General features: G+C 25.7%; 1 protein-coding gene across 3 annotated transcripts in view; it reads right to left on the bottom strand.

The window, feature by feature from the left end:
- Positions 1-555: 555 nt before the first annotated feature.
- LOC136986413 (histone acetyltransferase KAT6B-like) overlaps positions 556-19549 on the bottom strand; it is a 122918-nt gene continuing 103924 nt past the window's right edge. For 2 of the 3 annotated variants that reach the window (XM_067283940.1, XM_067283938.1), the window contains exons 17-20: positions 12053-12194; positions 10793-11207; positions 7633-8147; positions 556-3766 (exon numbers count right to left, since the gene is read on the bottom strand). In XM_067283940.1, the coding sequence (XP_067140041.1) occupies positions 1241-3766; positions 7633-8147; positions 10793-11207; positions 12053-12194 (3598 nt within the window). In that variant the 3' untranslated portion in view covers positions 556-1240. The remainder of the gene's footprint in view (positions 3767-7632; positions 8148-10792; positions 11208-12052; positions 12195-19549) is intronic. The other variant, XM_067283939.1, reaches the window with a different exon arrangement.

Genomic DNA, 19549 nt, shown 5'->3' on the forward strand with positions numbered 1-19549 from the left:
TTTATTTGTGACAGCAAATCTGTACAGCAGTGAAAGAAAGTGTGTGAATCATGTAAATATCTCGAATACTGTGAATAATGTGTTTGACGAAGGCACAAAACTGTTACTCAAAAATATACTCTAGTTTGCTTCATAAACAAATCTGTCAACAATATATTTCCTTAAAAGCACACTACAACAGAAACAATGCACAATCTGAATAACTTCTATAGGAGAATAAAATTAAGAGACAACCTGATTAAGTTCTAAACAGCGTAACAGTGTGATAAGAGCCAACCATAAAAAAATCTCATCTTCCGTATCCCCACATCTAATTTCAATATACGTACCCATTTTTTAAACATCTTTTTTTTTGGAACTAACATATATATATATAATAATTGACTCGATTCCACAGATGAATATTGGGTAAGTTTGCTGATATCACATGAATCTCTGAATAAAAAAAAATAATTCAACTAAAAAACGAAAATAAAATACTGATTTGTAAAATGTATCAAATATTTGATTTTTTTGTACCAAAAATAAAATCAAAAAAAAAAAAAAGAAAACATCTTAGAGAGTGCCAAATATTTATTAGTTGATGCCTTTCGTTCCAATAAATCATTCATTTACACTGCATAGCAAAATATGTACATGGCTGGCAAGCAACAACCCATCACACACATACTAATGCAAAGACTGTGGGCAAAGCAACATCTACAGCTTATTTACAATGGCATACTTACATAAATTTTTTTTTGGAGCAAAGCTCAAATTAGCACTCTGACTTCACATAATTGATATTTACAATGGGACTCATGGACAAAAAGATACAACATGAAGTAGTAAATCATAGCTGCTACCAATATACAAGTTTTGGCAATATAGTCTTTTCACAGTTGTGTCCAGCACCCATATTCTCTTCGTGTTTGAAGTATCAAAGGGCCCAAGAAATTTTCACAGCATTTTCTTCAGACTTTTTTTTGTGTTAGTTTTTACTTTTTGAAATTGTGAAAATTTGTGCCTCTGCCGGTATGTCGTCCCGTTTCTTTCAGAATTGGGAAGTGCCGACAAGTAACGTTAATTTATAAATTTACTCATTTTAAGGCCAAATCGGAATCTGACATTATATATATATATATAATAATCTCTATATCTGTATATGTATATATATATATGTATATGTATATGTATATATAGAATACAATTCTTTCTTGGTCCTCTAGGCCCAAAACTAATGACTTGACTCCCAAGGATGTTACCGCCTCATTACGGAATTTAAAGCTTGTGGTGTGAGACCGCTGTTTATATGATAACTGTATGTTGTATACATTGCATTCTGTGGCCGGACAGTTTCCTGATACTGAGCCTGAGGATGCATGTTTACGTTAACCATTCCCATCTGTACAGCTGCGGCAGGTAATTGGGCTTGGTTGATAAAGCCGGTGTTTGTGATGTATCCAGCTGTATTTAACATAGCTGCTCCGGGAGGAGCGGCCTGTTGTACTCTGTATCCCATCCCATTTAATGTCTGATAGCTGGCTGCAGCTACCAAATTTGGATTGAGAGCAACATTTGGGTTGCGCTGAACCTGCCTAGAATATCGATGGCTATATTTATTGTAATTATGAGGATGATTGGAAGATAGAGATACTTGTGGTTGTAAATGGGCGAGGGCTGGTGCAATGGCACGAGGAATCTGTGGTGGGGGAGTGATGTTAATTTGTGGAGAAGGTGGAGTGAGGTTTGGTGGTGGTGTCATGGTATTGCACGTGACAGAAGTAGGCACGATATCCATTATTCCATTAGTTAGTTGTTGTAATTTTGCTAAACTACAACTTGTACTGACTTGTGAAGATGGAGGGTTTGGAGTAGGAGTAGGAGTGGGAGTGTAAGTGTAACTAGGTGATTGTATGTGGAAAGTTGTTGGTACACTGGAAGTAACGGGACATGACGATCCGGCAGAACCTGGCAAATTAACTATGTGAGTTAGTCTTTGCATGGCACCTGTCATTGAAGCAGCAGAATGACTTGCCATTGCCAAATGCTGTGGAGTCTGTTGTAACTGCTGATGATGATGATGATGATGATCGTGAACTTGGGTAGCCGCAAACGTTGGACCTGCCGGTTGCGACTGAATCATTGTTGCCACAGGTACACCAACCATATATGATGCCGGAGCCATAGGAGTAGCAGGTGCTGGAGGGTTGTTACATTGTACAGCCATGTTCATGTAATTTCCTGTGGAACCAACTGTTGAACCTGGCCCAACAAACAAAGCGTTAACAGCTGTGGCATTAACACTAACCATACTTGACTGAACCATGCTTGACTGAACTATACTGGAAGCTGTTACAGGAATACGACCTTGAGAAAGAACAGATGCTGTAATTGTGTGCTGTTTATGAATCGTACTACTAGCACAGCCTCCTATAATTGGAGCACTTGGAGTTCGAGCCTGAGCATGAGCCTGTGCGACAGCGGCCTGTGCCGCTACCACTGCGGCTGTCATCACAATGGGTTGCTGTGGAGTAGAACTAGATGAAATATTATTACAAAAGTTATTACTTTGTGTATTATTTTGTATTTGTGCACAGTCCATATATGGTTGTGGAGTTGGTGCATGCTGTAAAGGTTCAACAGAATTTTGAGCCATTTCATTGCTACTAATAGAAGTTGGAGATTCCAATCCTAGCTGTGCGGCATCAATTTCCACAGAATTAAATCCTCCATTTGAGATTACGCTGTTTGTAGAAGAATCAGGTGTATACACGCCCATATTAGCCATTTCTTGGGGAGTTGGTGTATGTTTAGATATCACAGTACCAGGTGTACAAGGAGATGAAACAGGAGGTTGTGGAATTTGATTTTCATCTGTGAGACTGTCTGTTCTATGAGTTATATTTCTTGTTGATATCAGCTCATGATCTATAGTTGTCTCATCTACAGTTTCTGCATTTTGATTTAATTCAGGAAGTCCTTCCTGATAATTAGAATCCATAGTATCCTGAATCACAATTGTAGAATCTTCTGGTACAGAATCAGCAACTGATGACATTAATGGATCATTATGATCCAAGATGCTTTCATTTCCTAAAGAATTCATTTTACATTGGTCTTGATGCTGCATGCTTTGAATACTTTGGGGAGGATTTGAACATGGAGTCTGTGGAGTTACTGGTGTAGGTGGCATCTGCACAGAAGGTATTTCAAAATGTTCATTAATTATATTCGATTCGTGAGATTGTAAAATTTCATTCTGTTTTGGACTATCTTCCTTTGAACTTTTCACTTTGTCATTTAGTTCAGTAGGAGAAAATGATTCTTGATTAACTGAATTAAGAGAAATAAGGTCATTTTTGTTTTCAAAATTATTCAAGCTTGTCTGTTCTAAATCTTGATCATTATTGACTGATTCACTGATTGAAGTAACAATATTCATGTTGTGATCTGAATATTCTTCAGGTGTTTTGTGTACATCAAGTGGACTGACTTGATTAGAATGTGAAGTATCATCTGTATTCATATCTTCATTAGGAATATCTGTTACCATTGAACTTTCATTTTCATTAATATTGCTGTTTTCAATTTCTGAGCTTTGCTCATTTTCTTTACAAGGACTATTTAATGTTTCTAAAGAAAGCTCTTCTTTCTGTATTTCAGTTTCATTACTTACTGGTTCATTTTCTACCAAAGCACTAACATCACAGGAAATAGTTTCTGCAGAAACTGTAGATTCTGTTGATTCTGGTAATGGTTCTTCTGATGGTATTTGTTCTTCCTGCTAAAAATAAAAATCAATTAATATATATTAAATTCCTTTTTGGTTAAGAATAAATCAATATTTTTGGCTTTTTCAGTTTTAGATAACTGATTAATTAATTAATTGGGTAACTATATCAATGTAATGGAGTAATATTAACTAATTATTTATAAATACTTTAATCCTAACAGAATTTTAACTTAAATTTATTTTTACCATTAGTATCCCTTTAGAGTGTAAAATAAAGACCAGAGTATGGTTTATATTCATATCCTGTAAGTTAATATTTGGTTTTAACATACAGGATATGAACTTTTTAAAATTCTATAGATTTCTGATTTGGAACCAGGTAATGTTTTTATATACTTAGAGCACATGTAAAAAGTAAAACATAGTAAATGATAACTGACGTCCTATTGTACTATTGTCCATTTTTATGTCCTACCCATCTTTGCACAAGATGTAATCAATATCTGCTGGTGTGCAAACTTCTTTGCATTTGACTTTGAACGTTTTCTAAAATATTTGTTCAGAAGACATTTTTAAACAGTTAATACACTAATAATAAACAGCAAAAATATGATAATAAATTTAAATTTTATTTTCATTTTATCTCAAAAGTCAAGGTTTGTTTAAGTAAAAATTTGTAAACAAGCCAAAGGAGAAAATCAAGAAAAGGATAGATTCACTTGGACACAAGTAGAGAAATGTGGAAACTGAAGAATATAGAAGTAGCAGTGATACAGTAAAATCTCTGTCTACAAGGAAAAACTTTAGAATGGAACAATTTTCTATGTTAATTTTTACTACAAGCTACTATTTAATTATATTTTAAAATAATAATTATAATTAATATTAATATCCTCTGTATAACACGGTAGTTAGGTTCCGAAAAAGTCCAGTGTTATGCAAATCTATGCGAATCCATGTGATACAAAACAAAGGACTAGTACAAAACATAGCATTAAAAGTTCCAAAAGTTAGCAAAAGTGTGTTATTCTTTTTCATAATTAAGAGAAACATGTTTATTAAGAAATCAATAATTAACTTATGACAATCAAAGTATTGCATGTTAATATAAATTTTTTCTTCACTGCTAAACACCATTAAATGAGAATGTTTTCTGTTCAGCAAATTATCATCTTCTGAATTTTCCTATATGAAATGTCGGTAACATCTTGATTTTTCTCTACTTTTTCATAAAATCTGATATTTTCATTTGTTTGCATTTGCCTAAAAGATCTTTAAAAATTTAGTATTTTTCATAGTAACTTTTAATTTAATCTATAAAAACAAAACACAACAACAGTCTTTCGGGTACATTTAGAGCACTATCACCAACGATAGCAACACTTAGTTTACAAGAAAGCTAGGACAAGGAAAAAGAATAACTGTACAGTCGGTTCTCACTAAAGTAAACTACGCAAAAGGCACAAAATAACATTGACAATTTAAATATTCTAAAATCAATGGGTAAATATGAGACAACATGCATGCTTGCTTAAATAAAAAACTATTAAATGACAGTGTTTGCACTTAAAAACTGTGATGTTTTGTATGGGAATGCCTCCAATTTTTGAATTGTGTTAGAGTGAAATTGTGTTGTATGAGGGATATCTGTACTATTATTTTTTATCATCATATATTTAAATTATTAAAGTAAAACACATTCTTATAATGTTTAATATAAATCAAACTTTATGAGTAATTCTTATCTGAGTTTATATTTCATCTTACAGGGGTTCCTCCTTTAACGTGGCTAACTAGGACCATAAAAGTTACCCCTTTAAGTGAATCTATGTACTGTACAGCATGTATCATAATAAATTCATAGAAAATCATATGAACAATGTTTAACTGGGACTTCAGTAAAGAAAAACCAAATGAAAAACATGAAAGAAATCTTTATTATTCCTGAAAAATATATATTTCTTAAGACTATACATACTAAATGAGACAATTCCATTCTGTTCTTTCACACACTGTTTGAGGTAATAATAATTCCACAGAGGAGTCTACCTTTTTTTGTAGGCTACTCGGCTACCATACAATGCAAAAGAGTTAAAATAGTCCTCTACTGCTCTATACTTTTTTGCATTGTATGGCGGACCAGTAGCCAACAATAAAAGGTCAACTCCATTGTGGAATTGTTATTACCTCAAACAGCATGTGAAAGGACAGAATGGAATTGGCTCATTTAGTATGTATAGACTTAAGAAATATATATTTTTCTGTAAATTCATCCTGGCAATTTTATTTAATTACTTTATTACTCCTATTTACACATATGTAAAATATTTATTATTAATATACTTGAATATCAGAAATTATTTATAACTGAATTTTAGAAGAGCCTAGTTGTGTTTTATCATTTTCACTGACTGCTGAGTTTTGATATATGAAAAATGAATCTAAAGTTAGCTGTTTTCTGCAGTTTATTTTTTCATTTAATATTGTTTTATAACAAAATAATAAGTCTTTCACCCTGTGCTCAAATTTTTCTGCCCATTCATAAACTGGATCATTTTTAAGAAAATAATTGATGATTTCATCACATTTCACAAATGTGTCATGTAAACCATCAATGGACAGCCTGTTTTCATTGGCAATTTTATCTGTCCTCATCACAGTCTTAGATTTCTTCAATTGATTTCTTATAATATATAATATATTCTGCTATTATATTACATTCTAGACTGTATGAAGCATGTTTTAGGAACTCCATCATCAGTTTTGCTATGCTTCATTGACATAATTTTGATAAGAAAATCAGAAAATGAAAGAAAAAAACCAGCCAGAACCAAAATGACAAATGCATGTGCAATAATGCATCCTGTGTACAGTGATATGTATCTATGCACACATAACTCACATGATGCAGGTTTACCCAGCAGATGGTAAGTGTGGGGAATTTTTAAGTGGTGTTCCACAATTTTTTAATCACGTAACTATAGAAACTTGGATAACGAATACTTGTTAAACGAGGACCCCCTGTATTTGTAAGTTACAGGGGGTCCTTGTAAATCACAGGGTTTATTCATATTTTCTATCGGTATAGAAAAGAATCAGCAAATCAAACTTAGTTTTGAAAAGGCTCTATCAGTAAATACGATTGCAAGAGAATGGGAAATCATTTTTGATAACGCTTTTATATATCTTACACATGACCTTAAGGATCATTTTTCATTTAAATTTGATTTCATCATTTTCAAAATAAATATATTGAGTTTTTAACTCAAAACAAATTAAATAAAAAAATAACAATTTTAATTTTTAAAATTTTTTAAAATGACTTTTGATAGAAATGAGATGAAAATATCAAAATTTTGAAATAATTTCTTAAACTAATTATGTTTTAGTTATAATTTAATTGTTCAATTATTTTAGATCTTTAATAAAATAACACATTATATTTTATGGGATAATTGCATAACAAAATAAATTTTTACATTGTGCAACAGTAATAATTACAAATAAATGTAATGTTGACTTACAGAATATCAAAACTGTTATTTGCCATTTAATCTACTTAATATTGTATGTATATATGTTAATAATATATGTACAATATTATAATATCATTAAATGTATATATTATTAACATAATATATACAATACTAAATACATTTAATGATATCTAAAATTATAAACAAAATCTAAATACTATATTATAAACTAATTAATTCAAAATACATTACTGTTTTGGATTTTCGTGAATAATATTAATACTAAAAGGAAATAATTACCAAACTGATTAGAATTAACTACACCTACATTCCACAATCATTAGATTTTTAAAATAAATTATAAAGTCTAGTAAAATCATAATAATGTCCTTTAAATAAATAATCAAAAAACTATTATGATGAATATTAATTATTATTTACCGTGATGATATTTTCTTGTACTACTACTGGTTTCTTAATCAATTTCTTTCTTCTGCTCCTTCGTAAACCTTTCTGCCAGCTCTTCTTTTTGGTTTTCTTTGTTGCAACATTTGAGGGTTCAACAGATACTAATGCCTGTAATACTGGAGGAGAAGAATCAACATCATCAGGAGAAGGTGGGTTATCTAATAGAGCAGTGTCATTATCCATTGTGGCTATTGGAAGTAAAACAGGTGGGGTAGATCCTCCTTCTATGTCTCCCAATGAAGTAATTGTTTCTGATGATTCTTGTATATTATCCTTATTTATAGTTACAGCATCTGTTTCAATTTTCTCTTTTTTAGTTTTCTTTCTTGTAGCTTTCTTAATTTTTCTTTTTACTTTTGCAACAGGTTTAGTACTACATTTATCAGACTTTTCATCAAGATTTGTTGCATCATTGTTCTCTGTCATATTTATAACTTCAGATAAATTATTTGCATCTTCGATAGTTTCCACTTCAGATGCTGGTTTTTCTGAAATTAGAACAATGTTTTAAGTCTAATCATACATCTTTTTACTAAAATAACATTAAATAAATAGTAAATACTATAAGTTATCTTAGTTTTTTTCAAAATTAAAATTTATCACATATTCGTAATCATTTTCTAAAAGTGATTAAATGATAAACATAAAAATTAATAATGTAAACAATGCTTCAGAAAAATAGAAAAAAATTAAATAAATATAAGCTTAAATGTCAAAATATTTCCAGTTTTTTTAAATAAATATGTATTTTTATAAGAAAATATACATCAGAAAAACAAAATTAATTTTATTTTTGTATGAAAATATTTTAATTCTTTGTCTAGTTAAAACAAACATTAGTTTTAAACTGAATTAAAGAGTTTAATTTAGAAGAATATATATAACCATTTCAGTTATATGAATTTATGATCATTAAAAATTAAAAATGACTCTGAATTTTTGCAATTTTGTGATGTATTTAATTATTACTATATTAAAATTTAAACAGCATGTAAGAAAATTTGAACTTCAATATGTAAATAAAAGCTATTACATAGGCTTTCTGTGATATATTAATTCACGCCTGTAATACTTACATGTGAATTAAACAATCACACTGGAATTTACATAACCTGAACATTTTGAAAAAAATTATTGATTAATGTAGCAAAATACAATATATTTCTATGTATCTTGTAATTTTACAATATACTGCATTTTGTTATGTTTATAACAAAAATTTAAAAATTTATTTTTGTAATAAACATTATTTAAAAAAAAAATTGATTATTTTTTGAAGAAAAAAAAAATTTTGATTGCAATTATGTAATTAGTATCATATTACAATACAATTAATACTACATAATATTATTTTTTATTCATGCTGCTTATTACTCTAAATGTTACTGAAGTTTATAATAAATATAGAGAGAAAAATATTTTTTAAATTATGGAAATGATTAGAATACATGAAATGACAAATAAATTAATTTGAAATACATAATAAACATTTATAAATATTGAGATACAATGCAAGTCAATTTAAGCGATTATCAAAGTTAATCTTCATATCATCGGTGAAAAAAAATTAATTTGATAAAATCAGAAAACTTAATTTAAAATGGTAATTAAATATATTCTAAGATAAAGTGTAGTAAAAGTTGTGTTTTATAACAATTGTAAGCTGTTTGTAAGTACCTAAATTATATCTCAATGTAAATGAGATGTCTGAATAAAGAAGAAAACAAATTAAAAACTTATCTCTAATTAATTTCCATCATTTAATTAGAAAAAATATATAGAAATTTTAATAAATAACAATAAATAATAAAAATCAGATAATAAAACAGAAATAATTAAGTATATCCAGAAACATTAATTTATTCAGTTAGCCTTTTAAATCTATTTGAAATGTCTGATTAATATTTGCTTAGCTCTTATATGTGTAGGGTATTAAATTATAGAATTTTATTTCATATTTTAGATACGTAAGAAAGTTAAATCTGTTACATGATTCAATTAGACTCATTTTTTTCTTACAACGTAAATACTTTTTTTAGACTTTTGGAATATCTCATAAAATAATCCAAATATATTCTAAATATAAATAAAATTTATTTAGCAACCGTAAACAATTTTTAAATTGTGTATCCTAATAATAATGGTGCTTAATAATAAATAATGGAACAAAATTTTAGTTAAAACTTTTTTTGTTCTGTTTATGAGAAAAAAATCAAACATAGTTCAAGATTTTCAATGTGCTTTTAAGCACACTGAAAATCTTTTACTATAATTTTCAAAAATATAAAGTAATTTAAAAAATATATTAATGTAACTACTCAATTTGTATAAGGCTTTATTACAAAATTCATTTTTTATTTTGTATTTAATCAAATTATTAATATTAAAGCAAGAAAATCAGATGAAATGAATTGTTTTGGTTTACTCAAGTGATTTGTATCAAAACTTTCAATGTATAGTTTATTTGTTTTAGTAAGATTAACATGTTTTATATGTTATTTTCATAGCTAAAAATAAAATAAACTATTTAATTAATACTTATGATCATTTATGACAACAAATTTTTAAAGAATTAAATTTGATTTTATGTAATTATTAAAATATCAATCAATAGTTTGTAGTGTTATTTAAAAATATCTAGTAATATAAATAAAAAATACAATAAAAACTTAAATTGATTGATTTATTATAAATTTGCCATAATATTAATTTTTTATTATCCTCAACTATTATTGTTATTATAATGTTATTTATTTACTACTTAAATATGCTTTAGAAAATCATTCTATATATAATAATTTCTATTTTCAAATCACTTAATTATGAATTTAATGAATTTTATTCAAACAACAGAAAATTTAGCAAGCAAACTGAAGTTGTAATTGCGAACAAGAAAAATTCATTTCAAATAAAACAGAAAACCATGTAAAATCAACTGAATTGCAAGAAAATAAAAAATTACAGATAGTTACAATTAACTTTGATTTCGATTAATGACGTTGCTTAATTAATTACATTATTCAATTTGTAGCTAATGGATTGACAACCTAAGTACTGTTTTTAGTGTTGACTGTATTTTACAAATCACAAATTTTAGTAAATAATTAATAAGATTATTGAATTTTTTTCTTACCATCATTTTCCTTTACTTGTTTTTTGTCTAGAGTTTTCACTTTCATTCTCTTTGTACTAATCTTATTCTTAATATTATTTTTTGGCTTGTTTTCCTCTTGGACTGCAGATGCATCAGAAATTCCAATACTGTTCTGTCTCTTTCTTTTATCATTTATGATATCTTCCTGAACCAATTCTGTTTTACTACATTTACTGCCTGCAAATCTTTCTTTGTGTTTTCTTTTACGTTTCAAGTAATTTTCAGTGCATTTCTGTGATTTTACATCATACTGATCTGAAGCTTCCAAGTTAACGCTTGATGAAATGGTTAGGCGACTATCTTCTTTTAATTCTGCTGGAGATTCTTGTTGCTTAGGATCTTTGTTTTCAGATAACATTTGATTAATGATGACTTCATCTGCTTTTTCTTCCATCTACATAAAAAAAACATAGTTTTTTTTGTAAATTTAGTTGACTTACAGTCCTTAATTATACTTTATTAAATACTTTATTACTTTATTTAATAAAGTAATAAAAACATAGTTTATCTTTTATCTAATTAACAATTTTTAATTTTGTAATTAAAATTAGTTCATATGCTCTCTAAATATAAACATTACTAAATCCAATACATTGCAATAACACACCATCAACTGCTGTAAATCATTGGGCTATAATTTGGCAATAATAATAAATTACAAATAGATTTGGCCCTAGAGGGAGGCGTTAGGTGCCATCTTATATTAAATTTAATAATTATAATTTAATTAAATAATTTTAGACTAAACTGGAAGAAAAGAATCGACCCAGAGTAAGACTTGAACCCGCACTGCCGCTTACCGAAGGATGCATTGCCTGTTACGCTACCCGGACCTCTGGTCAGATCTCCTCTTCTAACATATTTAATATTAAGATATAACCATCATCAGTTACTATATCTTAATGTTAAATATGCTGAAAGAAGAGATTGGACCAGAGGTCCAGGTAGCGTAACTGGCAATGCATCCACACGGTAAGCAGCAATGCAGGTTCAAGTCTCGCTCCGGGCCAATTCTTTTCTTCCAGTTTAGTCTAAAATTATTTAATTAAATTTAATATGAGATAATGCCTAATGCCTCTCTCTTGGGCCAAATTTTTTTGTAATTTATTATAGCTTGATGATTTATATTTATGGCAGTTGATGGTGTGTTATTGTTCTCCAAATATAAAAATGATCATAAAATATGTTATTTCTAATATATATATATATATATATATATATAACAAAATTTCAACTTACAGCTGATGCATTTTGTGCTTTTTCATTGAAATTTGGAGTCCAAGTAAGATAGGATGAATCCAAAAAAATGCGCTTTGTATGACTCATAGACATTTTTAACATTTGTTGTTTCAATAACATTTTATTAACACACACCGTAAATCTGAAAAAAAATTTTATAAATTAAAAAATATTTAAATGAATATAATAGTAATGCAAATAATAATAATTTCTCCACTTAATTTGTTTCTTCTTTTAACTTAAAATTACTCTAAATTAACTAGATTTTATTCTTATTAAACTGTAATCTTTGTTTGACAGAAAAATTTATCAAAATATAAACATTTTTGGCTATTCAGACATCCATTTTAGAAATATTCTTTTAAAATATAGATAACATATTCAAGGAATAACTTAAATATAGCGTGAATAAAATTTAAATAATAAATATACAATAAAACATAAAAATGGAAAAAAAATTGTTTATTAAAATAATAATATACTAAAATTACAATGATAACTGAGAGAAGAATGAAAAATACAAACAAAAATAAATTTCATAAACTTAAAATTTTTATAAAATTTTATAAAAATTACAAGTTAATTGTAGTTAATAATGGTTTCAATTTATAGTGAAACTGAAAATTCTATCAAAATAATAATGAAATTTATTATTTTGACAATCATACTTAACACCTCTTTTTCGGAAATAAATGGAAATTCTAAAGTTTATAAACTTGTTTACAAGAATATATTAACGAATCAATTTATAAGAAATAAAACTGTAAACTTCTTACATCAAACATTTTATATTGATTTAATATTTAATTTATAATGAAGTAAAACATATAAAATAATAAGTATTTCCTTGAGTTAGTAAACACAGTAGCCAATAAATTATGCCATACTTTTTAACTTTTTGCTTTATATCTTTGAAGAAATAATTGATTCTTTGTTTTAAATTAATATTTTAAATATTATTTTTATGATATACTTTATTTATAGTGTATAAAATGAAATATTTAATATTATTCTTATAACCAATTAAAGAAGGTAATCATGTAAATTTTACATTATACTTAAGTAATGTAATTATGTATATTAAAAAAATTATTTACATTAACCATCAATCTTAGTGTTTAACAAAGAAATAGTCATTATTATTATTAGTTTCTTCAATTTTTAAATTTTTGGAATATATATCATTGCATTTAACATCAAATTTGATTTTTTCCTGTCTATTCTAAACCTTTTCTAAAGCATAATTAATTAAATTATACATTTATGTATAGCATAATTTGTATTTTCATGAAAGCTTATCAAATTTAATTAAACAAATTAAAAATTACTGATTTGCTTTGAATTTTTGATGAAATTATCAAAATTTTTAAATTTTATTTGATTGATTACTTACAATAATTTTATCTTTAAATGCTCATCTCTTCTTGCAGAACTTTTAGAAAATTCATATTTCATACTTAAAATTAAAAAATCTGATGAATATAAATTCTGAATCAATACTTCTCTATTCTGTACATTTTTTAATCATTAGTTTTGTAATTTTTTAAAGAGAATAACAGTTCTCCCATAAATATTTGTCAATAATACACATATATAAATATGCACACACACATACAGACAAAACAAAAATTATTGAAAATTGAATTTTAGATAGGATCATAAAAATAAGATTATGTGAAAAAGCCTACTAAAACTACATCATATAAAAAAATCTCATTATGTATGTTTAATCTTCTCATTAAGACAGTTCAGCAAATTGCTATTGTTACTTTTGTTAGTCATTTGATAGGATTTGCTAAAAACATAACAACTATCAGTGTTAAAACTGGAATATATCCAGTCTGTTCTATTATTACTTTGGCAAGATTCCATTTTATTTTAACTTTCTTTTCAAAGTTTTTTCTAATAATACAGTTTTTCAGATAATTCTTATGACATTCGAGTTCTATTCATGCTTTCTATGTATAGGTTTTTCAGTACATTGAACGCAGGTATAAGTTCCAACTTTTGGAAAGTGCGATTTAGGTTTTTCAGTTTTCTATTTCTTTAATACTGTACATTCTTTTATTTCTTAGTAGCTTTTAATGTTATGTGTATGTAAAAATTATTTTCATTTTTATTATTTTATTTATCATTAATATTATTATTATTAATGTTTATATTTAAAATTCCCCTCTTATTTAATTAATCTAAAACTAAAACATTTATAAGTTTTACATATTTTTTTTTTATAGAAAATTTACAAAATTTAAAAAAATAATATGTAAAATACAGAATAATTATTTGAGCCTACTCAATATATCATATTGGGATTTCTATAAAATTATTTGATTTTAACTACAGAAATTTTACAAAGTTTTAAGTTTTGAGAATGGAATTAAAATACCATAAAAATATTTAAATTTAAAAATATTTTAAACGATTTCTACAAATATTTAATATATTTTATTTATCATTATCATTAATCGTTATCAACAAAGATTACGTCACGGATTCCCAATCTTTTTCATGTATTGATCCCTTTTCAAAATTTTTTTTCATCAACCCCTTCAATATATATTGAATGGGATTCATGGGAATAAATGTCTTAATATTTGTATAACCTTCTTCCCAAAGAATAATTTTTGGGTGCTCACCTAACTGAAACAAACTTTAGTTTGCCCTTCACTCATTTATTGAACAAAAAATTTTGAAACAAAATTAAAAATCAGAAAACAAATTATAAAACAATTTAAAATTGAATTATTGTTTTGCATTGCATGTAATTTTAAACAAGATGTAAGATTGTTACTTATTTGAAATTTATATTCATATAAAAATATGATTAAACAATATTGAAATATATTTGCATGTACATATTAACTAATTTGATCATTGACCCTTAGAGGATCAATATGACCTTGTTGGAAACTCCTAGATTAGACCATTTGCTGATCTTCTCACCACATTTTAGAGTGTCCTAAAATGTCTTTTTCTAATTGGCTTATATTGTATTATATCAGGGAATTCCAACAAAGGATTTATTATTTCTTACTTTTAAAGGAAATCCTAAATTCAAATGACTGTTTTTCAACTTGCACTTTGATTTATATAACAATAAACAACAATTTTATCATTTAATTTTTCATTAATTTTATTTTTAATTCTATATAGATCATAAGATTGTTTTCATTGTTATATTTAAATACAGTAGGCTCTACATATTGCAATGATGGATAACATAATCAAAATCAGCAGGTATTAGCAAGTTATAATAAATTATAAATTTATTATAACTTATTGTAATCAGAATCTGGTTATTCTTACCATTCTTACCAACAGGCATTTTTATATTTTATTTTTGTGCTAGTAGCCTCAGCATATAGTTAATAACTTGAAATCATTATAAGTTATTAATATTAATTTTAACTAAAGTATTAAATTAACCAATTGAATTGTTATTTGCTCACAATACAACAGTTTAAATTACAGGCATTATGCTAGCTATTATTGAAGATGGTAGCATCAGACAATATTGGATGAATTGTTAATTAATCATAATAATTATAATTACTAAGCCTTCAAGTTATATATTCTTAAACTGCTTTAACATGCCCTTTTCATATTAAAGTCAATAAAACCAGTCTTATTTACTTAAAGTGATAACATTATGTGAAGTAAGTAAATCATAAAGTGATTACTATTATTGGAGTCTACTGTATTTAATTTTCATAATTAATATTTACAATTTGAATTTTATTGTTTATGTTCAATATTTTCCTGAAAATAACTTATATAAAGAAAACTGAAAGTTCTAGAATAAAAAATTCAAAAAAAAAAAAAATATATATATATATATATTTATTTATTTAACTATTATATGCTAGTAATATTGGTTATGCTGTGCTATTTGAGGTTAGTATCAATCTGAATATTTTAAAAATTAATAACAAAAACAAGTAAGTGAAATTTTCTTTTAATACAGAAATGATAAACCAATTTTAAAAGTTTTCAATTTAATAGTTTAATATAAATTATATATTTTTTTTACAATGAAATTATAATTATATAAATTATAATTATAATTTAAATTATATGTAATGATTTTAAAGAAATTTCAATTCTTCAATATTTTTTCCTCTTTATAATTATACTAATTAAACAGAATTAGTATAATTATTTCATATAATTATACTAATTCTTTTTGATATGCATATTTGCATAACTCTCTCGCTCAATAAGCTGACGATATGCCTGACATTTCACATATTAAATGAATAGTTGCTAGAGTGTAAATGAATATATTTTCCATTCAGTGAATACTTTAAACATTTATACTGTTTAAGTAGTTTTCAATTTGTATAATTTTTTATATGAGATTATGGGTTTATTTTTCTTATAAATGCCATATAATATTAAATGTAACTACAGTCTAATATTTTCTAAATTATAATTACATCATAATCTAAAATAAAGTGAATAAATTTAGTTTTACTGGTCCTGATTAGTGACTTACTGTACAAAATTTATTAATTATGTATTTAAAAATATTTATGTCTTTATAATTCCTGCTTATTGTTTCTTTTTAATTTATAATTAATTAGATTTATTTCTTTACTTCATGTAAGTAAAAATTAAGACATTTTATTTGAATTACAACTGAACATATCAGTGAAGACAATGCTGCATATTTAAAAGAGTATGATACTGTATAAATGATGCTAATATTTTCTTGTATGGTAACTATATCATCATTTTTCATTCTCCTCTCTCTCATAGTACAAGTTGTAGAAGTAATGAAGAATTCTAAGAGTATAACAAGAAAAAATAAGGATTGATTTAGTATTTTAATAATTTTCCTTATATCTAATCTGAAAAAATATTATGTATTCATATCAAAATGTTTGGAACCAAGATAAAGTGTAAAATGTAGTTGCAACTCTGATTACAATTAAACTTGGTATGTAATGATTATAAATTGTTTTTATTCTAAATCATAAAATAATAAAAATTTTGCATGACAGCAAACATATGATAACAAAACAGCTAATGTATCATTTTTGGTTTTCAAATGAGATATATGATTACATTATTCATGCATCAACACCTTTTCTTCCCACAAAAGTTTAATTGAACATATGTATATTCAATTAAAGTGTTGCTGGGAAGAAAAGGTGTTTATGTGTTTTACATGTTAGTGACATATTTCTCAGTTTTGATTTATACTTTAAATGATTACATTAGATAGATAAATAGTATTTAATGGATATTATACATATACATTTGACATTCTGCAATCTTTTATTCTTATGGTAATGACTAATGGGTTAAGTATGACGACCAGATGGCCAAGTGACTAAGGTATCAACTTATTACTCTGTAGACCAGGGATCAAAAACCCCAGAAATTTTCCATGGATGATCCATCCTGGATAGATCAAGGCCATCCCATTGTGGGCCTGGTTAAACTCATAATGAGTTTGTAAAAAAGTGTTTTAGTGTCCACAGTGAATATATAGTGCTCAATAGAAAGGGTTCATATTTTTTTCAAGTAATATTTATTTATTATTGGAGTAATAACTTCCATTAATTCCCATGACAGCATAAATTATGTGAAAATTAATAGTAAAAATAATTTTTTAAATTTCAGGTTTTAGTTTCCTTTACTTTTAATGTTTAAGTTAAAGTTAAAATATTTTTTAAGTTTATGATAAAATTAATAATTTTTATGGAAAGAAGTTAATATTTAAAAAAAAATAGATTATTATTAAATCCTACATAAAAATTTAGAGAATTTAACAGATTTTTAGAAGAAACTAGATCATGACAAATTTCCAGTTTGTAAAAATAATTTTATAAATCACATATGAAAATTAATTTTTTTAATGTTAATTTTACAACGAGTGAGATTTTAAAAACAAAATCTATTTATATTCATTCAAAATATGATTTAAAAAAAATTAAAATAATGAAAACAGAAAAGTCAAAATAAGATAAATTTTCTAAAACTCAGCATTGTTTATGTAGAAATACATTAAATTATGATATGTAAAAGATAAAAATTCAACCTTGTCCTCTTGATTTATGGTCATTGAAATAATTGTAAAATAAAATAAAAAACAATAATAGTACGTAATTTGATACATTCTTAAATTATTAGCAAAATTAATGAAAAAATATAAGAAATGATGATATAAAAATTATGACCAAATAGCAATTTATCAATGACTAATGCTCATATAAATTAAAACTTGTTTTATAAGAACACTTTATAAATTTTATAAGTCATGCTAACTGTTAACTATTTGATTCAGTTTTTTGAAAAATTTCTTGTTTTTCTATTTAAAACATAACACAAAAGCAAATCTGAATTTCATTAAAATAAAATTCAGGTTTAATTCATTTCCATATTATCAAAACTGATATTGATTTAGAAATTAATCTTATAGATATTAATGAGAAATAAAAAGAAATTGTGCAGATGGTAAAATGTTTGTTTGTGAACTTTTGATAAATACTTCCAATATAAAAATTTGTTTAAAGCCAGCTGATACAATTTTAATCTATCAGATTTGAACACTTTTTTGTTTAAGATAAAAATTAATACTACAATCAATATGCAAAAATAGCAATTAAGTAAGAAATATAAGTTTAATAAATGTATAAAATCAAGGTGGAAACACCATTATAAAAGTTGGTAGTTTTAAACAGTTTAAATAAGACATAATAATAGAAGTAATTAGTTGCATTAATAATAGAATAATAGAAACAATTCAACATTTGTAAAAAAAAAGAATTCCATAATATTATGATATTGATTTGACAAGCATCAAATTAAAATTTTATAGCATTTGAGTTATATCTCAAATGCTATAAAATAATCAAAAAATCAGAATTATTACCCAAAATTATCTATTGTACTGTACAATATGAATAGTAGTTTCTACTTAAATTGGGAAAGAATCGACCTTATATATCCACTTTTGTATTTTTAAAATTTTAATACTGATAATGCATTAGATAAAATTTTATATACTTTGTTTATTAATATTAATTTTCATTTCATTTCCTTATATTTTTTAAATTACCTTCAAAAATAAAAACACATAATTCTGCAGTAATCTTTCTATTAAAAAATATAACTAGTCTGTTAATAATTTAATTCATTAAATGACATATTTAATAAATTACTTCCAAAAAAACTGATTTGTATAGCAAACCATACACCTAGAATGATGGATTATTTTTGGGTATATTTTAAAGCAATTAATTAAATAATTAGCTTGAAGTATAGTGTAAAAATAATTCAGCAATTTAGATTTATAATTGATCTCCCACAGTTACATTAATCAATCACCAATGATAGATTAATTAATAATTTCTTAATGATTACATATCACCTGTATCAATCAGTAACTCATTCACATGTTCATTTACAATGCTGCTATGTTTAATAAATATAATTTTGAATGCTCAGTGTGTCCCGAATCATTATATATTTTTATAGAAAAGCACTTTC

The sequence above is a fragment of the Centruroides vittatus genome, unplaced genomic scaffold, assembly GCF_030686945.1.
Source record: "Centruroides vittatus isolate TY-2023 unplaced genomic scaffold, ASM3068694v2 scaffold_1015, whole genome shotgun sequence".
In the NCBI taxonomy this organism is placed as follows: domain Eukaryota; kingdom Metazoa; phylum Arthropoda; class Arachnida; order Scorpiones; family Buthidae; genus Centruroides; species Centruroides vittatus.